This window comes from Lasioglossum baleicum, unplaced genomic scaffold (genome assembly GCF_051020765.1).
Source record: "Lasioglossum baleicum unplaced genomic scaffold, iyLasBale1 scaffold0021, whole genome shotgun sequence".
Taxonomy (NCBI): domain Eukaryota; kingdom Metazoa; phylum Arthropoda; class Insecta; order Hymenoptera; family Halictidae; genus Lasioglossum; species Lasioglossum baleicum.
In genome coordinates, this window is record NW_027469081.1 from 4682356 (window position 1) to 4705927 (window position 23572).

Sequence of the window (23572 nt, forward strand, 5' to 3'; positions counted from 1 at the left end):
CTTGCTCTCTTTCCACCCTCTTCCTCCATCTTTCTGTCTTACCCCACTCTTTCCCTTAAATTTGATCTCTCTCTCTCTCTCTCTCATCGTCTTTCTCGCGGACTCGTGGCGCTGAGCATTTTTCGAGTTCTCGAAATACACCCGCGACACGTTTCGGAGGAACCGCGCACGGGTGGTGTGGATGCTGGATGCTGCGTCGGCAGCGAACTCGCCGAGCGGACCGGAGCGGGCACAGATATCGTGGTACCACCCACCGGTAGTTGTCTTTCGGGTCCGGCGCAATCGTAAAGGCTTATACATAACTGAGCATCTCTCGGTAAGTCAGAATAAGAAATAGATAACGTCACCCCCATTGGTTCCAGTTCCAACGCGAAGTGAAATGCTTGTGAGCTGTGTGGACAGGTAAGGCGAGAGGTCTACCGCCGGCCCATACCTGCAGAGAAGCTGCCAAGTCACCTCGTCCGCCGTTAACGCCGTACAGACCGGAATACTTTAATAGAGGGTCCTATAAGTAACTTGTCGTATTCTGGCCTCTGCCATTTGCCTTCTAACGTTCCTATTTTGATTTGTATCTTCGTGTCTAAAGATGAACTGTACACGTAGAAAAACTTATCATTAATATCATCCATGATGATATAATTTATGAAATTGTACGCTGATCGCGTTTCAATAATTTACATTTGACATTATTCTACCGCGTCTCGCAGTCGGGGCTCGAATATGCGCCCAAGGTGAATCCTGATGAACGTATCATCGATCGGTGGTTGCTGAACCACCCGCCGCGCTCGGTCCACGCGTGTACGCGCAAAGAGACGCGCCGCTGCCTGTGAGCGGTGCCGTTGCTGCTGCTACTGTTGCTTCCGACACCTCCTCGGGCATTCGAGATTTCCTGACTGAAACGTAAACCATCCGCTGGGGGATCATCGTTCCCGGCACCGTCGTCGTCGACTTCGGGGACAGAGACAGCTCCGGGAGCACCGGATCGAACGAGAAGAAAGAACGGACCGGGGGTTGCCGGAGGGAAACAGGGAGAAAGAGTGAGAGAGAGAGAGAGTAAGAGAGGGAGGGCGAGAGGCGACATTTATCGATTGTCGAGGTGAGACGAGATACGGGACGTACTGGATTCGAGAGTGCGAGATCTTCCGCCGTGACAGAATCAATTTGCGTGGTCCACGCGTGCCGAAATCATCCGGATGACTCTGAAACCGGTGATCTGTGCTATCCGTTCCCTCGGCTGATGGTGGTTTTCGGTGGACCGAGCGAACGGGCTGACTCCAGCCGAGGGTGGCAGATGACAGAGAAAGAAACCGACGCGGAGAAAGTGTGTGATCGGTTGATATAATGCAGTTATCGTACATGTGAGATCCGATGATACGTTTCCCGGCAAAACCCATCACCGATTGGCACACCTGATCGACGTGAGTACCATTTTGAGATTCCATTCATTCTGCATTATGATATCGTGGCAAGTCATCGTCCACATGCACGATAGAATGTCGCCGAGAAAAATCTATATAAATAGACGAACTCTTCGAGAACGTTTGGAAAGGTAACATGGACAAGCGAGAGGTTACGAGGAACTCCTAGGGCTGTTAAGTCGTTAGAAACCGGGGACATGGTTAGCCCAGAATTTCTGAACGCAACCGTTCCACGTTTGACATTTATCAAACGTGATACGCGTTCCAGTGCCTGGAAATTGCGAGAGAAAGGCGGTTTATTGAACGTTCGGGTTATCGTAGCCGAAACAGACGAGGCAGGAAATATTGGCTCCAGCGTGGTTTATCAAAACTCGATATCTCCCGCGGCTAATACCAAAACATGGTTCGACCCATTTCGCAGTTGGCGACAGGCATAATTTTAGCTAATGGGTACCAGTAAAAGTGCGTAAACAAGACCTGTTCGCCGCGTGAGACCGTTTCACTGGTATGCAGATCGCTGACATAATTTTCGTTGCATAGCGTTTCGACAGATAAAGGAGGAATGCGAAAATTGTTGTGTATCCATGTGCCAACACCGAAACCGCAGTTTGATGGAGCGGTTACATGATTTTGAAATATCTACGATCAACGATTTTAAGGATAATTAGATTCTTTGAATCTTTTTCGTTCATATTGTACGAAGAATTTATTGGATAACGTCCTCGTGACGTCAGCAGCGTGAGCTTTTATAGTGTTGTTTTCAATTATTATTCTTTCTGGCGTTCAATTACTTCACGTTTCTTGATGTAACAATATATTCGAGATATGATTCTTTGGCGTTAATTAGTTAGGTGGTTAGATTAATCAGTTGGCGATCGGTTTGTGGAAATATCGTTGCAGCAGTTTTCCTGAACAATTTTTCTCGCTAATGAGGAGGTTAATGACGTTATGTGTCTGCAGTTAGAATTATGTAATGACATTATCTATGACTCGGGTAAAAAGATTAAAGAGCTTTACATGTTCGCGCTGAAAGTCAATGCTCCAGTTAATTGGATTACGTACTTCATAACCTTAATTAGAGATTGTATGTTTGCTGAGTGGATGCACAAGTTTCAGAAGTGTACGTACAACCTTTTGATACCTCGTGACTTTGGTAGACGAAATGAGTGGATTAATTTTTTTATTCACATTATATACAGAAAAGAAATTCGGACATTGTGTGTGTTGGGAAAAACTTGGAAGCTTTTCAGATCAATTTTCGAAAAGTTTCATTTAAATTTCCCATAAAACAATAGATTATCTTATTTAATTTAGCAGGTTGTAAGATGTAGAGTTTCGGAGCTGTCTACTTGACGTCATCGCGCAGATTTTATCGAATAATTATTCGAAAGACGTACTTTTGTGGAACAATAATGTACTAGTGTGATACAATAATTCTACAAAATCCATCATTTCAGTTCTCGTAGATGAACCTACGTAACAACACCTGAGTAATCGGAACGGTAATTGCGTCGTTATACAGTTCCACCAACCAGCTCTAAATAAGACGAAGAAAAAGTTTCTACTTATCTTTTCGGAAAAAAGACAGGAATAATTTGAAAACACAATTTGAACAATGTTACCATTAAAACGTAAATAAATTGACAGACATTTTGATTATGCACCTATTCCGATTGTCGTTTGCATATGTTATTACCAGGCTTCGGATATTATGCATTTATGACAAAAACGAGTAGGTGCAATTTATAACAAGATTAGAAAAGATTAGGAGACTTTGAAGGTATTAATCTATTATTTTCTCACTACATTGAAATTATTAGTGAGAAATATAAATTTATATTTAGCTCCTGTGTCTTGCAATTGATTCACAAACTTTTTACTAGTTATTATATTGTTGTATGTAAACTGTGATGTATTCATAGCTCATCTAATAAAATTAAAAGTTAAATAAATAATTGGGAGATCTATAATATTAGAATTCATTCATGAATTCTTGTTTAAAAATATCTAGTAAGATAAACATTGCAAAAACATCATTTTGAGATTATATTCATTATATTGGATTGGAAAGAAAGTTCGTAGCGTTTTTAAATTAAAATTAGTTGTTGAGGTAACATATCATGTTATTCCATAAACCTATGAACAAATATCTTAATTTCCAACCCAATACAACAGTGATTTTATTTAATTAAACATAGTTAAATTATAGTTCATTGTCCGTTACATTGACTCATTCGATTTGCATTGCCTTGTACTTATTTTAATTTATTTTTTTCGTAAATGATTGTATTTTCACTGAAGTTTCATGTTTTTTTATATCTTTGCAAATATAAATACAAAACATAAAAACTCGTGACGTAACGTATAATATCTTTGGTCTGTACATATATATGTATATGTACAATATATGTCCATTCTCGAATTAATGTTCGATTCTTTACATTGTCCTTTTAAAGTCAAGTTAGTTTTTAAAATCTAACACTATTTTTGTTTAACCCTTTGCACTCTATGCTATTTTAAGTAAAGAGCCAAATATTTCTTTACCTAGAATATTTCCATTTTATATGGATTTTTTTCATTTTATGCATATGCAATACTTAAATGTTTAGTAATGTATTCAATACGAACTTTACTAATGTAAACGATATCTTAAATAATGGTATAGCAATTTTTAGTGGCGCCTCAGTGTCATCATTCGAGTGCTAGAGGTTAATTAGCGGTGCTCTTTCGCGGCATGGATATACATATTAACCTTTTAACCGATGATGATGTATTAAACCGTCATTTCAGTTTGCTCCGAGTTCTGGAAATTTCTTATGATAAGTAATCAACAGATGTAGCTAATCAATAGACTGTAGCTCAACAGATGTAGCTAATCAACAGACTGCGGATGTTTATGCATTTTCCAATTTTTGTAGACAAATTTTAAGAAAGTGGAACCAAATAAAATCTTATTTTTAATGGGAACAGCCTTTGTAGATTCAAAACAAATAAAAATTGTACAAAATTCTATTGAATTTTATATTGTAGCCTTTCTCGAAAATTTCCTACTAATCAATATATGAAGTAACAATAATATTCATACACTGTTAAGCTAATTAAAGCTTTTCTTGAAAATTTCCTACTAATCAATATATGAAGTAACAATAGTATTAATACGCTGTTAAGCTAATTAAAGCCGCGACTATCGCATGCATTTAGGAGAAATCTTTAGAGAATAATGATTTAACCACTGTATGCGTGAAACTATTGTTAATATCATTGAAAAATTAGTATAAACTAAAATTCGGTATGTCAATTGGCAATTAGCAATGTCCGCTATCAGTAACACAACATCCTTTCACCGTATTGTCGAGCTACCAATATCAGGATAATCTTATCCTGACTGGTGCGCATAAAATATCACGTTGAAATGCAGTTCGAAAGGGGAAACCTTCTCTGCGGATTTCGTTCAGGGCGGAACGAACCAAGGGAACGCTCAACCAGTGCACATACATATGTATTGACAATCGGATATCGTGGTATGTACCCGTACTTGAGAACAGGAACAGTTACATTGATAGATACCGAGGCCGATACCGATAGATCGATCGATTTAATTGGCAAGTCGCAACTGTCTGTCAAGTAGTGCTTGCATTCCTGGTGATCGAGCGCTATCGGGAGACAGGAAATACGGAGACGTAGAACCCCATGTTAGATGTCGATTAAGAACGTCAAAGAAAAGGTCAAGTAGATACACTCTAGATATAGTAACCTTGAAATTATTATCGTTGACGTTTCATTGTGAACCTCTCCTTCGCATTCATCGTTTGCAATCTAAATTGCACTGAGATAAGCACATGCTTCACAGTCGTCACTTTTAATATACATATAGTGGAACCTCGATACCTCGAAGTCAGAGTTTGGCAATAATCAACTAATATTTAAAAATGACTGATAGTCTTTTTGAATATTAGTCATATCAAAATAGTCAGTAGCCAAAACTTTCTGATTAGGTAGTGATAACTAATTCATAATATTAATGTATGTTAATCGCACAATAGTGACTGATGACTAAAGATTGATCATCAACTATTAATTAACTAATAAGCAATAGCTAACGATTACTTAGAGCTGTGACTACCTATTTGCCATTTAGACGGAGGATCTTTATGCAAAATAAAAAATGTTTGTATTGATCTATCCGATCAATTTTAAGCACAACTTTATGAAATTGTTGTTTATTAATTCTTTTTCTGTTCACAATGAATATGTGCTACATATTCTGAGAAGTCTATAGAATAGATAAAATGCAAATTAAAAATTAATTTCTCGATTGACTTTTGCGAAAGTAATCAGGAAAAACAGAAAGAGTCGACTGAAATACACCAGCAAAAAGTATTCGTACACTTAAACCAGGTTTACGTTGGAAAAAATAGATCTGTCAGACATTTTCCTGATATCATAAAATTAAATAATAATTACGTTTAAAAATAATGAGTATTGTCAAAAACGCTCGGACATGGGTCTGCTTTATTTTAGCTCTATATTCACCAGAAAAACACGGATTGGTTTAGATGTTATTGGGTTGGCAAGAAAGTAATTTCGGTATTTTAAGGTGAGATAAAACCCAATTTCGGGAGAACTTTGAAGTTTTATGAGTGCGGAATAATGAAGTTAGCACAAAGATGGCGAAAGATCATTGAACAAGATGGAAAATATTTGACTGATTAAAGTTGATGGCTTTGTGAATAGAAAAATTGGGTTTAATTTCACCTTAAACATACCGAAATCACTTTCTTGCCAACTCAACATTAACCTTATGTCGATTCTCACAAGAGTTCGAGCACTGTGTATCGGTTCCGCCGAGATTCGCGATCGCGAAAGGTTCAATAATCTCGTCGAGATCCACGCGAGTCAATACTCGATCCACGCCGGAAGGTGAAAAAACGAACTGGCGAAAACGCGAACACGGTGCACGGAGGAATAGAGAGGAAACAAGAGTGTAACGAGCACCGTCTAAATCTCGCGTTGAATCGCGTCGAGAGAGCACTTGATTCACACTTGTCGAGTGATCGCTTCAATATTCCGGAAAAGAGAGAGACAGTACGTATGTACCGTTGGGAGGAAAAGGATGCTGTAGGGAATGCGGAGACAGATAGAGAGTGCGAGGGCCGTAGGGAATTAGAGAAGGGAGGACGAGTAACAGGATAGAGAGAAAAGGAAAAACAGAGTTCCTCGATTGCCGTTAACGACAACCAAGAGATTATCCAGTTGAGAGTGCGAGATCCTATAGCCTATAACGCGATGCTGCTAGTTAGGTTTCGTCGTTTGTCAGCGTCGCGACCGCGTCGTCCTCCCTGTATTTTCGAATTACTGGTCGACGCGTTTTGATAATCAGCCACTTTTTCCGTTTGATACAGGTGACACAAACCCGCCGAACCGATCGATAGCAAATAATCGGGGCGCGTCGAAATCGTGACCATTATCACGCTAACAATAAGACAATGCGCGACTGACAAGAGTTGGACAACAATCGAAAGCGGAGGAGTGCTGCCAACGGGGGACGAACGGATGAACACGGGGAAACTATGCTGGTATATTGTTCAAGACCGTTTTTGGTTGAAGGTGAACAGATTTAATCATTTTACTTTCCCATTGTTTCGATGTACGACGTCTTCCCACGGAAATATTAGTATTTATATGATAGTTGGACTGGAATTTGAAACGGAAGAGAGATTGAAATCATTCCATAATATCGGCGCATCAGTATCAACTACTTACAATGATTAAAAGAGGATCCGCATTGTTATTCGGCCCCTGGTTCTTCCAGTTGATGCAGACAGTTCTTACTTAACATAAACATGCGCTGTTTAATTATAATATTGGTGATACGATCACGATTTTTGACATCGTATAAAGATTTATTTGAATCATCTTACTTCTTGTTTGTTTGGCTGGATGACGTTGTTTAATTTTGAACGAAAATATTTGTACATATTTCTGTTACAATTATACTGCGGATTTTATGCGTTTACAACAGAATTGATAATACGGATGCATCAATATCAATTTATTACAATGATTAAAGGAGGAATCACATTTTTATTCGAGTCCCATGGAAATCATCGACACAGATTTCTCCTACACAGTTTTCACCGGCAACATTTCATTAATTTTTTATTTATTAATTAATTCATTCAAGAACACTCACATAACAGCGGATTTTATGCATTTACGACAAAAATGAATAGATCTCGGAATTTGTTGTCGCTTGATAGTTGATAAAATGTTGAAGACGCATTTTCTTTGAGAACGTATTGTACAAAAAACATGTTTGACCAGCAAGTTTGTGTTATGTATTTAACGATACTTAATTGTTGGTTTTACTTTTCTAAAATATTAATTATTCTTTAACGAAATACGTGGATATGAAGCTCACATTTTGATTAATATGATTAAAGTTAAACAGTCTTTTTTGATAACTTTTCATACATAATTAGTTTAAAAATGTTGTGTTATACGAAACGTCTTGTAAATGGAAATAGGATGTAAAAGAAACTTGGCCACGTTTCGTTAATGATACTACGAGGGGCGATTTCGTAGCAGCTCACCGGAAATTATGAAGTATCGGTGAATCAGTTATTCCATTTCCGTTAATCATCGTTTCGCTTCATCACCCAACTCACCCTCTTGACCCTATAAATAGTTTTTTGCGACTTGTGAAGCATTGGCGATGCTATAATGTAAGTAATATTTTGATGCAGTGAAAAAAAGAATGTCCGAATGAATGAAAATTCCTATAATTTTCTGAATTACAAAGTAATACACAACTATATCACTTGTAGATTGAAATATCGAAAAGTAGCTTCTCGATTTTATTTAATTTTGAAGGCATTTGAATACGTTATTTGATCTGCCTTCGGAAAATGAAGATATGCACGGTGTCCCAAAAAAGTCGTTCGCTGTTGCCGCGCTCTGATTGGTCCATGTTTTTCAATAATAACGCCTTAACAAAACCGCGCGGAGAACATTTTCGTAAAGGAAACAGCTATTTAAAATGACCTTAGGAATTACCCTTTTCAAGGAAATGCAACATCTCTGGGACACCCTGTATGTAATATCATCGATTCGTCTCTGTATCTTGGAAAGTTATCAATCACTTTACCTTCAATCTCTACCTTCTAGAAAACTTGGCGAGGAAAAGAAAACTATACTTTTTCTTTGCAAAATTTCCAGTAGGGTTTCCTCAAATACGAACCCATAAAAGCTTGAATCGTAATTATAACTGTGACCAGAGATCCAAGGACAAATGTTTGCGAGAACGAGGCGTTCCAAGGCTTCCAAGACTTCGGCCGCGTCTCAATTACCGGTCCACGAGCGCACAGTGGACCAGAATCTCAAACGCGGCTGGACAAAATTCATGTCTCTATTAATGATGCATCATTAATTACGAACAGGATAGTTTTAGGGGCCGTAGAATCTAATTCTGGTATTACTTGCTTGGACAGCGGATTTTTATGCAAAATAAAAATTTTCTACCCGAATTACAAATATCTAGAGTGAAATAGAAATTTACTTTTTCTCTTATTATCTTTCATAGGTTCAAAATAATATAAATAACAGTATATTTAAAGTCTTCTAATTTGTTTACAATTCTAAATTACACCTCATCATTTTTGTTATAAATGCATCAAATCCGCTGTATATTATAAGGGATGTTTCAATCTAAGAAATTGAAACTTTACTAGTTGATTTCGAAGCAATTAATGTCTCGGCGATATCATGATAGGATAGATATTAACGAAAGTTATGAATTTTATTGACTGTGAGATTGACACGCCTAAACGAATTTTAAATGAATACGACATCAAACACGATATACTTACTTAAGATTTCGACATTAAGATATTTTTTTATTAATTTTTTTATTAAAAGATTCATTAAGATATTAAGATTTCGAACTTTTGCGGTGAAGGTACAACGAGTAATCATAACCGTAATTACATCGTGTTTGGTGTCATTTCAATTAGAAGAGGGAGACGAACGCGATGGTAAAAGTTTTATAAAATAAAATAAAAACATTTACTATAAACTATGACATTTTACTATAACTCTTGAACCATGCGAGATATCAGGATGAAAATTGCACTATAATTCATTAAAAAATTATTCCTATCTACTGATAATTACCGTAGTAAGTATACAGGGTCTGTCCGGAAAGTAATGCGACCACATTTTTTTTTTTTAAATCTATTGAACATATGCAGCGTACAAACCTTTAAATTTCTTCAAAGTAGGATCCTTGGGCGTCGACACATTTTTTCCAGCGCGATTTCCATGCTTCGTATGCTCCCTGGAAGGCGTTATCTGGAGCCTCTCGTAGTACCCTCGTCGCAGGCTCTCTCGTCGAGCACTTCCAACCAAAACTTTTCCGTAGATTACGGGGAAAACAGTAAACGGTATTTATTAGTTGGATCACAGCACTTCCTCAACCCCCGTATACACAGTCCTGACTTGTCTCCCGCCGACTTCTTCTTGTTTCCAAAAATTAAAAATGTGCTAAAAGGGTGCCATTTTGAAAGCGTGGAACGCGTCAAAGAGGTTGTGACGAGAGTACTATGAGAGGTTCCAAAAAACGCCTTTCAGGGAGCATATGTGCGAAGCATGGAACTCGCGCTGGAAAAAATGTGTCGACGCCCAAGGATTCTACTTCGAAGAAATTTAAAGGTTTGTACTTGTACCCATATGTTTAATAGATTTTTTTTCAAAAATGTGGTTGCATTACTTTCCGAACAGACCCTGTATACTTACTACGGTAATTTTATCAGTAGATAGGAATAATTTTTTAATGAATTATAGTGCAATTTTCATCCTGATATCTCGCATGGTTCAAGAGTTATAGTAAAATGTCATAGTAAAATGTCATAGTTTGTAGTAAATGTTTTTAGTTTCTTTTATAAAACTTTTACCCTGTATATTGTCCGGTTTTCAGACGGAAAAGTCCGGGCTTTTTATGCCGTTCGTCCTGGGTTCGGGATTTTATAGATGACAACCGTGTGAATGTTTGCAGGATATATCGAGCGGCTATACGAAGAAACCACGGAGTAATGGTCAGAGTTACGCGGTCTGGGGTGTCGGCCGCGAATTCGAGACAGGCGAGTCACACCGAGCACGACTGCCGATGTAGATTTCGCTTCACCGGCAACTTAGTGCTGAGGATCCTCCTCGGTCTTTGCTACATCACTGGCACCTGTTGCGACTGGAAAGAAAGAATGCCCCGAGGAACCAAAGAGTTACAATATGCCCTCAGTCATCAGGCCGAACTCGGCTACTGCGATTTCGAAAGTCCGTGTACTTCCTGGTGGAACAAAACAATCCCCTTCGAACCAGTTACACCGGACCGTGGTAGATACGGACCGATGACCGATGCTAATAAAATGGAACATGGTAAGACAGGAACAATTTACGAGCAGAAAATTAGCCCTTTGCAGTCGGAGGCTATTTTAACACTAAACCTACCATTCCCGGTCAAATGGCCGGTCATACATTTTTAATTTTATAATTATGACGTTGCTTACATAGAAAATTATTCGATTTTCTTTATTCAAGCGCATATTGCCATAAAAATTGCACGAAATCTAAATAAACAGAGCCTTGTCGTTTTTATCAGCTGAAACATTTTAATCGCTTTCAGTGCTCGGTAGTTTTAGTGTTAAATTGAAAATTAAATATATTTCTTCCGACCTAGAAGATTTTATGGATATGAAATTAATATAACACCTCATACAATACTTAAATGTGTAGTAATTAGACTGCGGATCTTTATGCAAAATAAAAAATTTCTACATCAATTGCAGAGAACAGGGACCACCTAGAAACTTTGTTCTTCTTCTAATTATCTTATACAGTTGAAACTAATACATTGATGTCCTTAAATCTTTTTAATATGTTCACTACTTTAAATTGTACGTACCTATTTTTGTCATAAATGCATAAAATCCGCAGTCTGGTAGTAATTGATGTGTCAATCAAAACTTGTTCCGTTCGCGTGGTTTTTAGTAAAGTGTTCTACAGCACGTGTAATGGCTATAGTGAAGAACGATGAAGGTTACCGAAGGCCAATTGCAAGTAGAACTCTTTCGTAATTCCTCCGGACGTCAGTACTGTCGCAATAATACGAATCGCCGAACGTAAACAAACATTTAGTTACGTTGCTCGCTGCTACTGCCAGCAACACACTTGGACTTTTATTTATGGGGAAAATTCAAACAGATAGTGAAAAGTGAATTTTAAGACGAACATAGAAGAGTAAAAGAGCGTATAACAAGAAATTCGACGTGTCGAGTAGAAAATATAAATTTCCTTTCCTCTTCCACGACATTTTTTTTGTAACATGCGACACATCATTTCCCGTACATTTTTTCACGCTGATTTTAAGTAAATGTTCCAATACTTCATTATGATTATTTTTAATGTGTTTTATATATGAGAATACAATATTCCTTCAAACTAGTGGGTTACCAAATCATTTCAACGAAAAAATGATTTCATAAGTTGTGTTCACAAAAATCGATTTCTTGCAAAATCCTGAGCTCGTAGACAAATTCTGAAACCAGATTTGAAATCAGCGTGAAAAAATCTACGGGAAATGACGTGTCGCACGTTAAAAAAAATTTGTTTCCGCGCGTGGTATTGGAAAAACCACCATTTTCTTGAAATTGTGCAAGTTTAACGAATTCTTTTAAAGTTAAAAAACGTTCGTACCACAATCTCCATAATTATCCCATATTCTGCAAAGTTTCAGCTTTTATTTGAAAAAAATTTCATCGCTCTATCTCATTTCTATCGAAAGTTCTGTGATTTTGACACAGATTTCGTCGATTTGGCCCATAGTGCGGCGCGGCGCGGCGAGGGGTTAACAGTGTTCTATTACGTTAATAAATCGCGAAAAATAAATTATCTTCCTCTGCAGTCACTTGAACGACCTTGATTAATAGGCCATTGTACGCGTCTTAAAAACACCCTGCTAAAGGATATATTGAATTTAAGAAAAAAAACAAAGTTGGTTTTGTCAAAAAATCGTCAACAAATTATTTACATCAAATAATGGATATTTTTCTATTATCAATAACAAGCAGAGAAATTCAGGTGTTTTAAGCGGCTGTCCCTGTATAGGATAGATATTGTCGGGATTGTGACAGTAAGTACATGAAAAGTAACAAAGTTTCACGACTACATGTTAATGTGCTGGTATTGACTGCAATTTACACCCATTAGAACTATTTCAATTAGAAGTCGTACGCATTAGCGACAAAATTATCGTATGACATTTCGTTCACTGTCGCTTACTCGCAATTTGACTAAATAGGCACAAACTCATACTATTCTTGGGTCCCATGGAAATCATCGACACAGATTTCTCCGACATGGTTTTCACCGACAACATTTCATTAATTTTTTTTATTTATTAATTAATTAATTCAAGAACACTCGGTTTCATATTTCGTTTTTCCACTGATTTTCATTCAATCCACATTAATTAATTAATTAATTAATAAAAAATTAATGAAATGTTGTCGGTGAAAACCGTGTCGGAGAAATCTATGTCGGTGATTTCCATGGGACCCACTATTTTCATATTCCATACCAATAACGTTAAATAGCATCATTGTGGCATAGGCAAGAATTTCCGAATATTACAAGTACTTGTTATTTCCAAATATTTGAAATATTGTTGTAAAATAAATCTGTGTATTTTGTGTCGCCGATACTTGAAACATTTCATATAAACAATTTATATCGTGTCTCGAATAAATATTTTCTCGTTCATATTTTCATCTGTATCGAGAACTTTACAGTCAGAAGTATTATATGCAATGTAATTTCTCGATCAATATGAAATGATGCATTTTTAATCTGAATTTTGAAATGACGTGCTTATACAATGCTTTAAAGGTGAACACTTGTTTCATATAAATAAATATTGATACAGTTCACTCTTCACTATTGCAAAATTATTTAAACCAATGGCAATTGGAGTATGTGTGTTATTAACAAAATATTAACACTAACCATAGCAGAACCAGCCAAATGGCCGAATTCACATTTTTTATTTCACAATTATGGATATAACGAAGATGTTTTCATTAGAAAGTATTAAATAAACTTATTCATTCAACCACGTATTGTTATAAAAATTGCGAGATATCTCCGAGTAAATTCAGTCATGTAGTTTTTTTTAAAACAACGTACATAACAAATCGCATGTTGTGTTCGGGACGGTTAATGTTGATTAACTCACACGTTTTAGTACACAAAACAAACGAGTTTGAAGAAACAGCGACAAACTATAAGATAATAATAATAATAATACATATAAGAATCTACTTTGGCATTCAAGAGTTAAATGGACCGATCTTTTTAGAAAGAAGGAAGGAAGATGGTATGAAAACATTTATATTTCTAATTTACATTCGTTTTTCACCAGGACATTTTCTCTGGTTCACTGGCAGCGGGGATGTGCAACTGTGGTCTTCCACGATTCCTCAAACTAGCCCGCGTTGTATGTTGGAATTAGCTTTATATCAGGTTAAAATGGGCGATAGTGTTATCAATTTAGTTATAAATACAAATAATACAAGCTCAATTGCTGCGGTGAAGCCAGGGAATAATAGTGCAAAGTACGTAATTGTTATTGCATTACAGTAAAGTCTTGATCTAACGCCGGATCGTCGGGTCCGTGCTCCAACGTACAAGATCGTGTAGGGCTATTATTTTTGTGACCTCAGCGAAAACTTACTGCATACCGTCAATTAAACCACTAAATACAGCTTAAATTATATCGTGTTTAGTGTTATTTTAATCCGAAAAATGTTACAAATAAGTTGGTGGAAGTACTATAAAAAGATAATGAAATATTGGGTTGGAACGAAAGAGTTCGTAGCGTTTGCAAATTAAAATTGAAAGCTAAAATTCAGATATTTATTCATAGATTTATTCAATAACATATTTTTCATTCTGTTCTATTACTTTTTACCATTTTCGAGATGACTTCTCGTGTTAGTGAAAAACTTAATTTTATCTTCCATTCTTAAGGAAATGTTACGAACTTTCTTTCCAACCCAATATAAAGAAGTTTTGTAATTGGATTAGCAGTAGTTCACACCGATATAGCCAACCCCGTATCGAATGACGCAACACACATGTTTACACTTTACACTGCTCGGCCCCCCAGTGGAGGGGATAGGCGAACTGGCTAAGATCGTACAGGTCCGTCCGTCTTACTTAGATCAAGACTTTACACTGTACCAGCATATATAAATAATAATAATCATTGTGCAGATGTTCCTAAAGTGATATGCATTCGATATTATAGGTGGGAGAAAACATTATTTAATTTAGGTGCAATTAGTCAACCACATCAACTCTTACTAGAAGTGTTGATACCCCATGCTAACTCCAGCGTTGGCATTGATAACATCCGTTTGGTCGATTGTTTCCTAGGTGAGTATCATATTTCGACGAGAAACATTCGATTAACAAATTTCCACATTAAAGTAAATGTTCGTCCACGCCAAATTTTCTAGTCAAGCTCTTCGGGGAGATTGACACATATCAGCACTTACACATCATACATATACTTTATACTATTTCATTATACTTTATCCAATTAATATCGTGTTAATCTGAATGAAATATAAAAAGCGAAAGGAGTTAAATTATTTATCTCTGTCTTTTTGAAAGAGAAGCTCTTTAAGGTGTTACATATAACAATTTTACATATTTATTAAGACATTTTTTGTTCGATACCACGCAGTATCAGCGATCGAAGCATCTTTCTTAGAAAGGTATTTACGCAAGTTATGCAATATAAAACATAAGAAACCTAAAATATACATTTCTCAAATGAAAGATTTCGAAGAATAACGATACGTGCTAGAAAGGAAGGAGGAAATATGATAAATATTTGTTTTCGTTTGCAGAATTACCACCGGTAAATGTGGCCTGTACAGCAATCATGTTCCGTTGTAACAATGGCACGTGTTTAAACAGAACACGGATCTGTGACCTAGTAGAAGACTGTGCCGATGGCGAAGACGAAAAACTCGACTGCGGTAATTCGCAAATCATTGCTTTCCCTTTTCGGTTCATTGTCAGTTCAGCTCGTCCGCCGTATGACAGACTATAATTGAAGGGCATTTCAGACAAAATGCCGGAGAATACCACATGCAATTTTGAGCACGGATGGTGTGGTTGGTGGAACGTATTGGGAAAACCATTAAATTGGACCCTTTACAGCGGTCCGACACCGTCCGATAAAACTGGACCTAGTCACGATCATACATACCGCAATGCGTCCGGTAAGTAGAACTATTGTATGTTTGTTTACTACATCTATACGCGTACACTACCACTGATAAATACAGTGGATAACAAAAGTAAAGTTAATACTCGTATTTTCAATAATGAAATCACGATAACAGTAATATTTATTCACTTATAATAATAAACAAGTTGATATTGATCTTTCTATACTAAATATACCAAATTTGGTGTGCCAAAAGTAAATTAAAGTATCGTTTAATAACACTGTCCAACACCAAATTTGTTTCACAATTCGATTCACTATTCGAAAGAGTACAAAGATTAAACAAATGTAAGTGTATCAATGTATTGGTTTCAATCTTTTGAAGTTCTTCAAGAAGGAAAGCTGCTTGGTACCAGTTCCTAGTAATTGATGTAGACAATTTTTATAAAAATCCACGGTTTAGTTAATACTGTTTCGCAGTGCTGTTTCTTCGAAAAATTATTCAGCCTTAATATAATGTACGATATCAGTAGTAATTGTCTAGATTAATCACAAATTAAAATAAATATTAAGAAACAAGTCCATCGAACTGAAAGCAATGGAAATTCGTTTCTTTCTAGTTGATACAATAATGTAAATACATTCCATAACATTGATCGTTGCACTGAAATATTATTTATTTTTCATTGCAGGTACGTACGCGTACGTAAACGTGTCTAAAGCACTTAGATTAGGCAGTTCTGCTACCATTGAGAGCCCGATATTCAATCCGACACCACCTTACAGCAGCGATAAGGACAGTCCATATTATAAATCATGTCAAGTAAGCTATATCTTTTGTGTCAAATAATGTCCACCTGGGTTTCTTTTTACACAATTCACATTTACGCTGCTCTTTCAACGCGTTTTGTACACAGTCGCACGATTTTTTGACACGTTCGGAATGACACTCGATTTGACACTCGGAACTAGTCTAACACGAAAACTAAACATTTCTTCTGACCTAGAATATTTCCATTCTAGATGATTTTTGTTTCATTTTATGCATATGAAACTGATGCAATTTACTCATGCAATACTCAAATGTTTGGTCATTGATTCGATATAAGATAATTTAATAACGTAACAATTCAGAGTCGCCACTCAGGTGCTAAGGGTTAGATTTTCTCTTATGTGTTTATTAAATAAAACATTTCTAGTGAAAGCACATGCTTTTTATTTCGTTGCAAATCAGTTTTTGCACAACTTTTCCTTTTACAAGATACATACAGTCCTCGATAAAATCATAAGACACCTAGCATATTTTTAAATTTCTTTTATTTAAAGGTAGAAAATGTACACTCCGGTGTGTATCCTGTATATTACATACTATTTCCAAAGCAAACATGTAAAACCTTAAGATTGTATTGCATACCATAGCAAAATTCGAGAAAGACATGTAAACACGGTCTGACATTAATTCGACAAAAGTATAAGACACTAACAGAAAAATGTTTGATTAAGCAAATAAAACTACAAAATTACTACTTTGTGATACCTCCTTGGAATTTAATTACGTCTAGTAATCGTTTTCGGATAGTTTTATATAACTTTTTGATTCGTTTTTGTTCTAAATGTGACCAATTGTGATTTATACTTTCTTTTAGTTCATTTACGTTATTATATTGTCTCCCATTCGCGTACAATCGTCTTGACAAATCTCCCCACACATTTTCTATGATATTTAAATCGGGAGAACGAGCGGGCCATTCCAAAATATTAATATTTTTTGAAGAAAAGAATTGTTTCACAGATTTTTCAGTATGGATTGCTGCATTATCCTGTTGAAAAATATAGTGACAGCGCGTGATACGAGCTGCAGGCTTGTTTAACTGATCTGCTATTATAGTTCAATATATTTATTAGTATTCATCCGACCTGATAAACAGTTTATTTCTGTTTTTCCATAGTAAACAATAGCGGCCCATATCATAACACTGCCACCACCCATTTGACGGCAACGTAAATGGAGTTCTTCCTTTCTGCAATCATGAAAGTAGTAGGCCCAGCCGTCAGGGCCATCTAGATTGAATTTTTTCTCGACACTACAAATGACTTTTTTCCAATTTTTCATTCAGTAGACTTGTTCACAAGCGAACTTTAGTCGTGCTGCTTTGTGTTTCTCCATTAAGGGTGGCCGTTGTTTTAATTTCTTCCGTTTAATGTGTTTGCTTCCTTGTAAAATGCGATGTACATTTCTTAAATTTGTTTTCACACCTGTTTCTTCGGTTTTCTTGTCGTGTCCTTAAAATTCGACGCGACACGCAATATTGCACGTTTATCACGTTCGGAAGTAACGCTATGTCTTCCACTTCCTTCCGTTTCTCCATAAGTACTTGGATTTTTTGACGCATTATATATCGTGCACCTACTTCTGTTTAATAATTTCGCAATTTTATTAATATTGTACTTTTCCGTGCGCAACAGAACGAATCAATCGACCTCACTTTCATTTAACTGCTTTCCTCGACCCATTATTTATTTTTCGTTGTAATAAATGTACTTATACTGTAAGAAAATCACAAGATTCAACGTCTGAATACGTTCGCAGTAGAACACTTAATGGTAGAAGTCACATGAATGGAAAATAAGCGAAATGTCTTATACTTTTGTCGAAGCAATGTCAGTCCGTGTTCACATATCTTTCTCTAATTTTGCTATGGTATGCGATACAATCCTAAGATTTCGCGTGTTTACTTTGGCGATAGTATGTAGTATTCAGGATATAACGGAGTGTACACTTTCCACCGTTAAATACAAGAAATTTAAAAATATGCTAGGTGTCTTATTATTTTGTCGAGGACTGTACCATATGAAAAGAGACCTCGGGTGTAATTAAACATTCTAAAAAAGAGTCGTATGCATGTTTTTATGTGAGTTTGTGTGTAAACTTACAGGCACGGTTCTTCTACCATCAGTATGGCACACACAGCGGTTCTCTGGCGCTGTATTTAGTTCAAATGAAACCTTATCAAAATCACTCGGAGGACCTTTGGTGGTCCTACGGTGATCAAGGCGATACTTGGTTCAATCAGGTCGTTGTTTTACCGGACGTACGACACAGGTATTGCTTCTTGAAGTATCCCATGCAGCATATCTACATATAGATATTTTTCTAGATTTGTTATGATGAAAGAATAATTTTCTAATTATTTTGTTATAAGATAATTATGTAATATGTAGCATTTACATTGAAAATCTTTCCTTATTTAAGAATAAGTTCTCACATATACAGTATTTGTGTTATTTCTACAGATATTTCTTACAATTTGAAGTAAGCAGAGGCTTGTCGTCAACCGGCGATGTAGCAATTGATGATTTCTCTTTAAGCCCGGAATGTTTTGGCATTGGTAAATCATAAAAAATATTTTGTAAACAATACGATGTATACGCTAATAAAATAATTGTATTGTATATTGTTTGATCAGGGGTTCCTCCGGAAGTCGTTGGAAATTTTAATTATTACAGTCCTGTTATAGAGCATGAAAAAATTCCAGATCAACACGTGGATTTTATAAATGAAACTGGTAATGTATAGCGCAATAACGAAATAATTATGAAATGCGAAACCTGTACACTTTGTAACCGATATTAGGAGGTTTCTATAGAGTGTATTCAATTTTAATGTTTCTTTTTGTCTTATACAATTTTGTAAAATAGCGGTATTACTCATGTATTTATTTCTTCACTTATAGCAATAATTTTCTATCAACTAATTAAATAGTTAATGCAAGAATGAAAAGCTAAATAATATCCAAATTTTCGAGTATATTATACAACTGTACAGGATGGTTCACGAGAAACAGAACAGTCCTTGAACTGTTCAAGGACGCAAAAATGATATAAAAAATGTTCTAATTGTTGTCTTCAAGGACTATTAAATGTATCGATGGTTTTTTAAATAACATCATATATTTTTAACTTATCACAGTGCAGCAGCCAATATTAAAGATGACTTTGAAGACAACAAGAATCAAAAAATATCATCATATTTAACTTGTTGAACAGTACAACCTCTGTTTAACATTTTCCTCTTCCTTCAATCCTAACAGAGATATTTAGATGTTCTTCTTCTAGTGAATCACCCGGTATGCTCTATCGTTTAAAAGTATTTGATCACTTACTTACAACATGCACCGTTTACATTACAGAAAATGAGGGAATAAAGAGAACTAAGTTCCTTGTTGGTCAAATAAGTGATTGAATATTTTTAGCTGTATATGCGTGTAAATATTGTCTACAAATACTATGATTTTCTAGTTATACGAATTACAAATTGCGGAGCCACAGGAAGAACAGGACCAACGGCTGAACAATGCGCAGAGGAGTATAATAGGACGGACGCAGAATTAGTTGTGCCATCAGGACAATTAGAAGACGCTTTCTCTCATTTGAGTGGTGTTCAACGATGGATGGCACCTCGCGGTGGATATTACACGTACGTACGCTCTGTAAATGGTGTCTGATCTCTCTTTCTCTCTCTCTCTTGCTAACAAAATTTACTAAAAGTATCTGAATAACACTTGGTCAATTGTACATTCTAGTTTAATCGGACTGGGGGCACGTGGTGGGAAAGGATCTAGTGGAATTGGTACCGCGTTAGGCTCCATTGTTCGCGGAGTAATCGAACTGGAGAAGGGTGAACTATTGTATTTCATGGTAGGACAGGCGGGAATAGACGCGTGTCCTAAAGTAAGATTTTTATATTATATAATAATACCAAGGAAATTAACACATCACCCAATAAGTCCCCGGTCTGACACATATATGGCAACATTGTTGACAGACCCACGTGATTTCCGGGTAGTACTAACCTTCAAACAGTACGTGTCAAAATTTCATGGCATTCTGACCGTTAGTTTAGAGATTACAGTCGTTTTAGTGACCCCCGTTTTGTAATTTTCAAGACAATGGATAGAAAGGAATTTCGTGTGTTGATTAAACACTGTTTTTTGATGGGGAAAAATACTGTTGAAGCCAAACAGTGGCTTGATAAGCATTATGTGGACTCTGCACCAGGGAAATCAACTATTATTGACTGGTATGCTGAATTTAAACGCGGTTGTACAAGCACCGATGATGCTGAAAGCTCTGGTCGCCTAAAATCGGCAGTTATTCCGGAAAACATAAAAATGTCCAGAAAATAGTTTTAAAAGACCGTAAAATGAAGTTGCGTGAGATACCTGACACCTTGAAGATATCAGAAGGCAGTGTCTTTAGAATTTTACATGAAAATTTGGGCATGCGCAAGTTGCTTTCGAAGTGGGTGCCGCGTTTGCTCACACCGGACCAGAAACAACAACGCGTCGACGATTCAGAGCGCGATGAAAACAATGGTTAAATTGGACGAATTACGGTTTGAATTGCTTCCCCACCCACCGTACTCTCCAGATTTGGCCCCCGGCGACTACTGGCTTTTTGCAGACATGAAAAAGATGCTCCAGGGAAAGAAATTTGGCTCAAATGAAGAAGTGATTGCGGAAACTGAGGCTTATTTTGAGAGCAAAGACAAGTCGTTTTACATAAAGGGCATCGAAAAGTTAGAGGAGCGTTGGAATGAATGCATCACTGTTGAAGGAGAGTATGATGATGAATAAAGTGGAATTTCTAAAAAAAAATTTGTTTTTCTCAGTTAGACCGTAGACTTTATGAGTGATGTGTTAATAGTTACAATTAGACTGCTGATCTTTATGCATTTACGGCATTTTCAAATTTGCAAACTACAAGGAGGAATGTGTACCTGTATTACAAAAATGAACAGTAAAATATACATTCTCAATTGTTTTACTAATAATGTAGAGTACTCACGATAAATATATTGTACATAGCAGTATTTATTTGAAACATAATAGACAATACAATTTATATGGATTATACTTAATAATTTAGATTAGACATTATAAATTTTAAGTTTTCGATGTAATTTTTAGAACTTTAGACTGGGAACAGATAGTTGTCAAACTGGTGGACCATCTTTGTCAGAAATTACCTCTAGCATACGCGAAGTGAAGAAGATTAAGATAAAAGATGGCGGAGGCGGTGGTGGTGGGGCAACATATGTCTTTAGAGTAAGCTAATATTTGTTGTCTCTACATGCTACTGGTAATTAAGCAAAACGCCAAACTAATATAAACGCATTGCAGTTGAACCGCAATGGATCGCAACAGCCGATTCTTGTTGCTGGGGGTGGAGGCGGAATAGGCTTCGGACCATTTGTCAATACCGGTCTTCAACATGGGCGGGGAGCTGTGCCAGCTGGAAAACAACCAATGATTAGTTCGGTTTTTTCGCCGGATATTGGTAAGTTATAATTTTATTTGCCGATGCGTGCGTGCCCAAATGTTAGCAGCTTGCATTTAAATAAATTTTTAAATGTTTTCGGCGCAACGGTTCGATCGTTTATTACGAATTATAAAGCAACTTTGCTAATTCTCAAACAGAATCAACGTTTCGATCCTAGTTTGGATCTTTTTCAAGATTTATTTGAATCGCGTCTGTAAATTAAATATGTCATAGTAATTTTGAAAATCAGAAATATTGAATGTATTTCTTTGTCAATAATTTTGACGTTCTCAAAATCAAATCTATGATCCATTTCAAGTGAATGTTTCGTCAAAGCCATTTTTGTTGTGGTGGAGGTAAGAAAATATTATGCTTGTGTTCTGTGACAAGAGTTTTTAAATTTCTGGACGTTTGTGCAATGTATACTTGACTACAGCCCAAGCAAGGTATTGAGTATACAATATTGCAAGTTTCTGAATGTGGTAGCTCGTCTTTAACAGGTGGAAATAAGGTTTTAAGATCATTTGGAATTCTGAAGATTGTATGAATTCCTACTCTTCGAAAGATCCTTTTTATGTCATTGGAGATGTTCTCGACATAAGGTATAACAACAGTATTTTTCCAATTGATTGAACCAGTTCTTTCGTTTTTCAACCAAAAGAGGATGGTATAGTTCAAAGATACGTTCTTTGATGATGTTTGACGTAAAGTTTTCTGAGTAACCGTTGCGCTTTAATACATTTTTTATCAACAGCAAATTGTTGGGTCGAAATTCAGGATCAGAGAGATTTAACTTGCATTTAAAATTCGTAAAAATGTTGACGTTTCTAACTGAGAAAAGCTGTTCGTCATAGCATTCTTTCTTTGGAATGAATAATGATTTTGCAACAGCGATCACGATCTTTCCAGTAACAAAATTGTAGTTAGCTGTTCGTAGAGTGATCCGTTCGTAGACGCGAGAACAGTTTTGACGGTTGAAGTTTGTACAAATGACGTTTCAATTTTATTTGGTCGATTCGCACGATTGCCGGTTCCAGTAGCGGGCGTCAATCCGCGTTTAGTTATAACTGCTTCGAAACTGTGTTAATTACCTGATTCTCGACGGCGCAGGTGGTCCCGGCGGCGGGTGGGATGGGTCATCAAGTAGCGACCCGGTTCAACGACCTACCGCTGGAACGGCTTTAATTCGGGGTGGCATCGGAGGAATTGGTTGTGGTCCTGGAAATCACAGCCACGGTAATGGCGGATTCGGTGGTGGAGGTGGCGGGTGTCTTACGGGAGGCGGTGGTGGTGGTTATATAGGTAATGGACGAATCAATATTATTCGTTTGCGCTTCTCCTAATTCTCCCATTTCAACCATTTTTCACATTAACCCCTTGCTCTACGATTTATTTTACGGTTTTAGTGACTAGAAGTTTTTGTGGTTCGTGATTTCTTAAAAAAGAAGAAAATTTATATCTATTTTATGCCTATATACAGTTAGGAACAAAACTGATCACACACACTTTAAATCAGAATAACTTTTTTATGAATGGACCAAAT

At 36.5% G+C, this 23572-nt stretch overlaps 1 protein-coding gene across 7 annotated transcripts in view; it reads left to right on the top strand.

Annotated features, from left to right (window-relative positions):
* The first annotated feature begins 116 nt into the window (after window positions 1-116).
* The window catches only part of Alk (Anaplastic lymphoma kinase), a 37179-nt gene continuing 13723 nt past the window's right edge, over window positions 117-23572 (top strand). For 2 of the 7 annotated variants that reach the window (XM_076444751.1, XM_076444752.1), the window contains exons 1-16: window positions 212-1418; window positions 6821-7025; window positions 10471-10847; window positions 13888-14080; window positions 14776-14903; window positions 15383-15514; window positions 15605-15760; window positions 16401-16531; window positions 18645-18811; window positions 19003-19097; window positions 19176-19274; window positions 20008-20185; window positions 20292-20439; window positions 21678-21815; window positions 21891-22047; window positions 23140-23331. In XM_076444751.1, the coding sequence (XP_076300866.1) occupies window positions 10508-10847; window positions 13888-14080; window positions 14776-14903; window positions 15383-15514; window positions 15605-15760; window positions 16401-16531; window positions 18645-18811; window positions 19003-19097; window positions 19176-19274; window positions 20008-20185; window positions 20292-20439; window positions 21678-21815; window positions 21891-22047; window positions 23140-23331 (2254 nt within the window). In that variant the 5' untranslated portion in view covers window positions 212-1418; window positions 6821-7025; window positions 10471-10507. Of the gene's footprint in view, window positions 1419-4299; window positions 7026-10470; window positions 10848-13887; window positions 14081-14775; window positions 14904-15216; window positions 15248-15382; window positions 15515-15604; window positions 15761-16400; window positions 16532-18644; window positions 18812-19002; window positions 19098-19175; window positions 19275-20007; window positions 20186-20291; window positions 20440-21677; window positions 21816-21890; window positions 22048-23139; window positions 23332-23572 lie in introns of those variants that run through there. The other 5 variants (XM_076444749.1, XM_076444748.1, XM_076444746.1 and 2 more) reach the window with 5 other exon arrangements.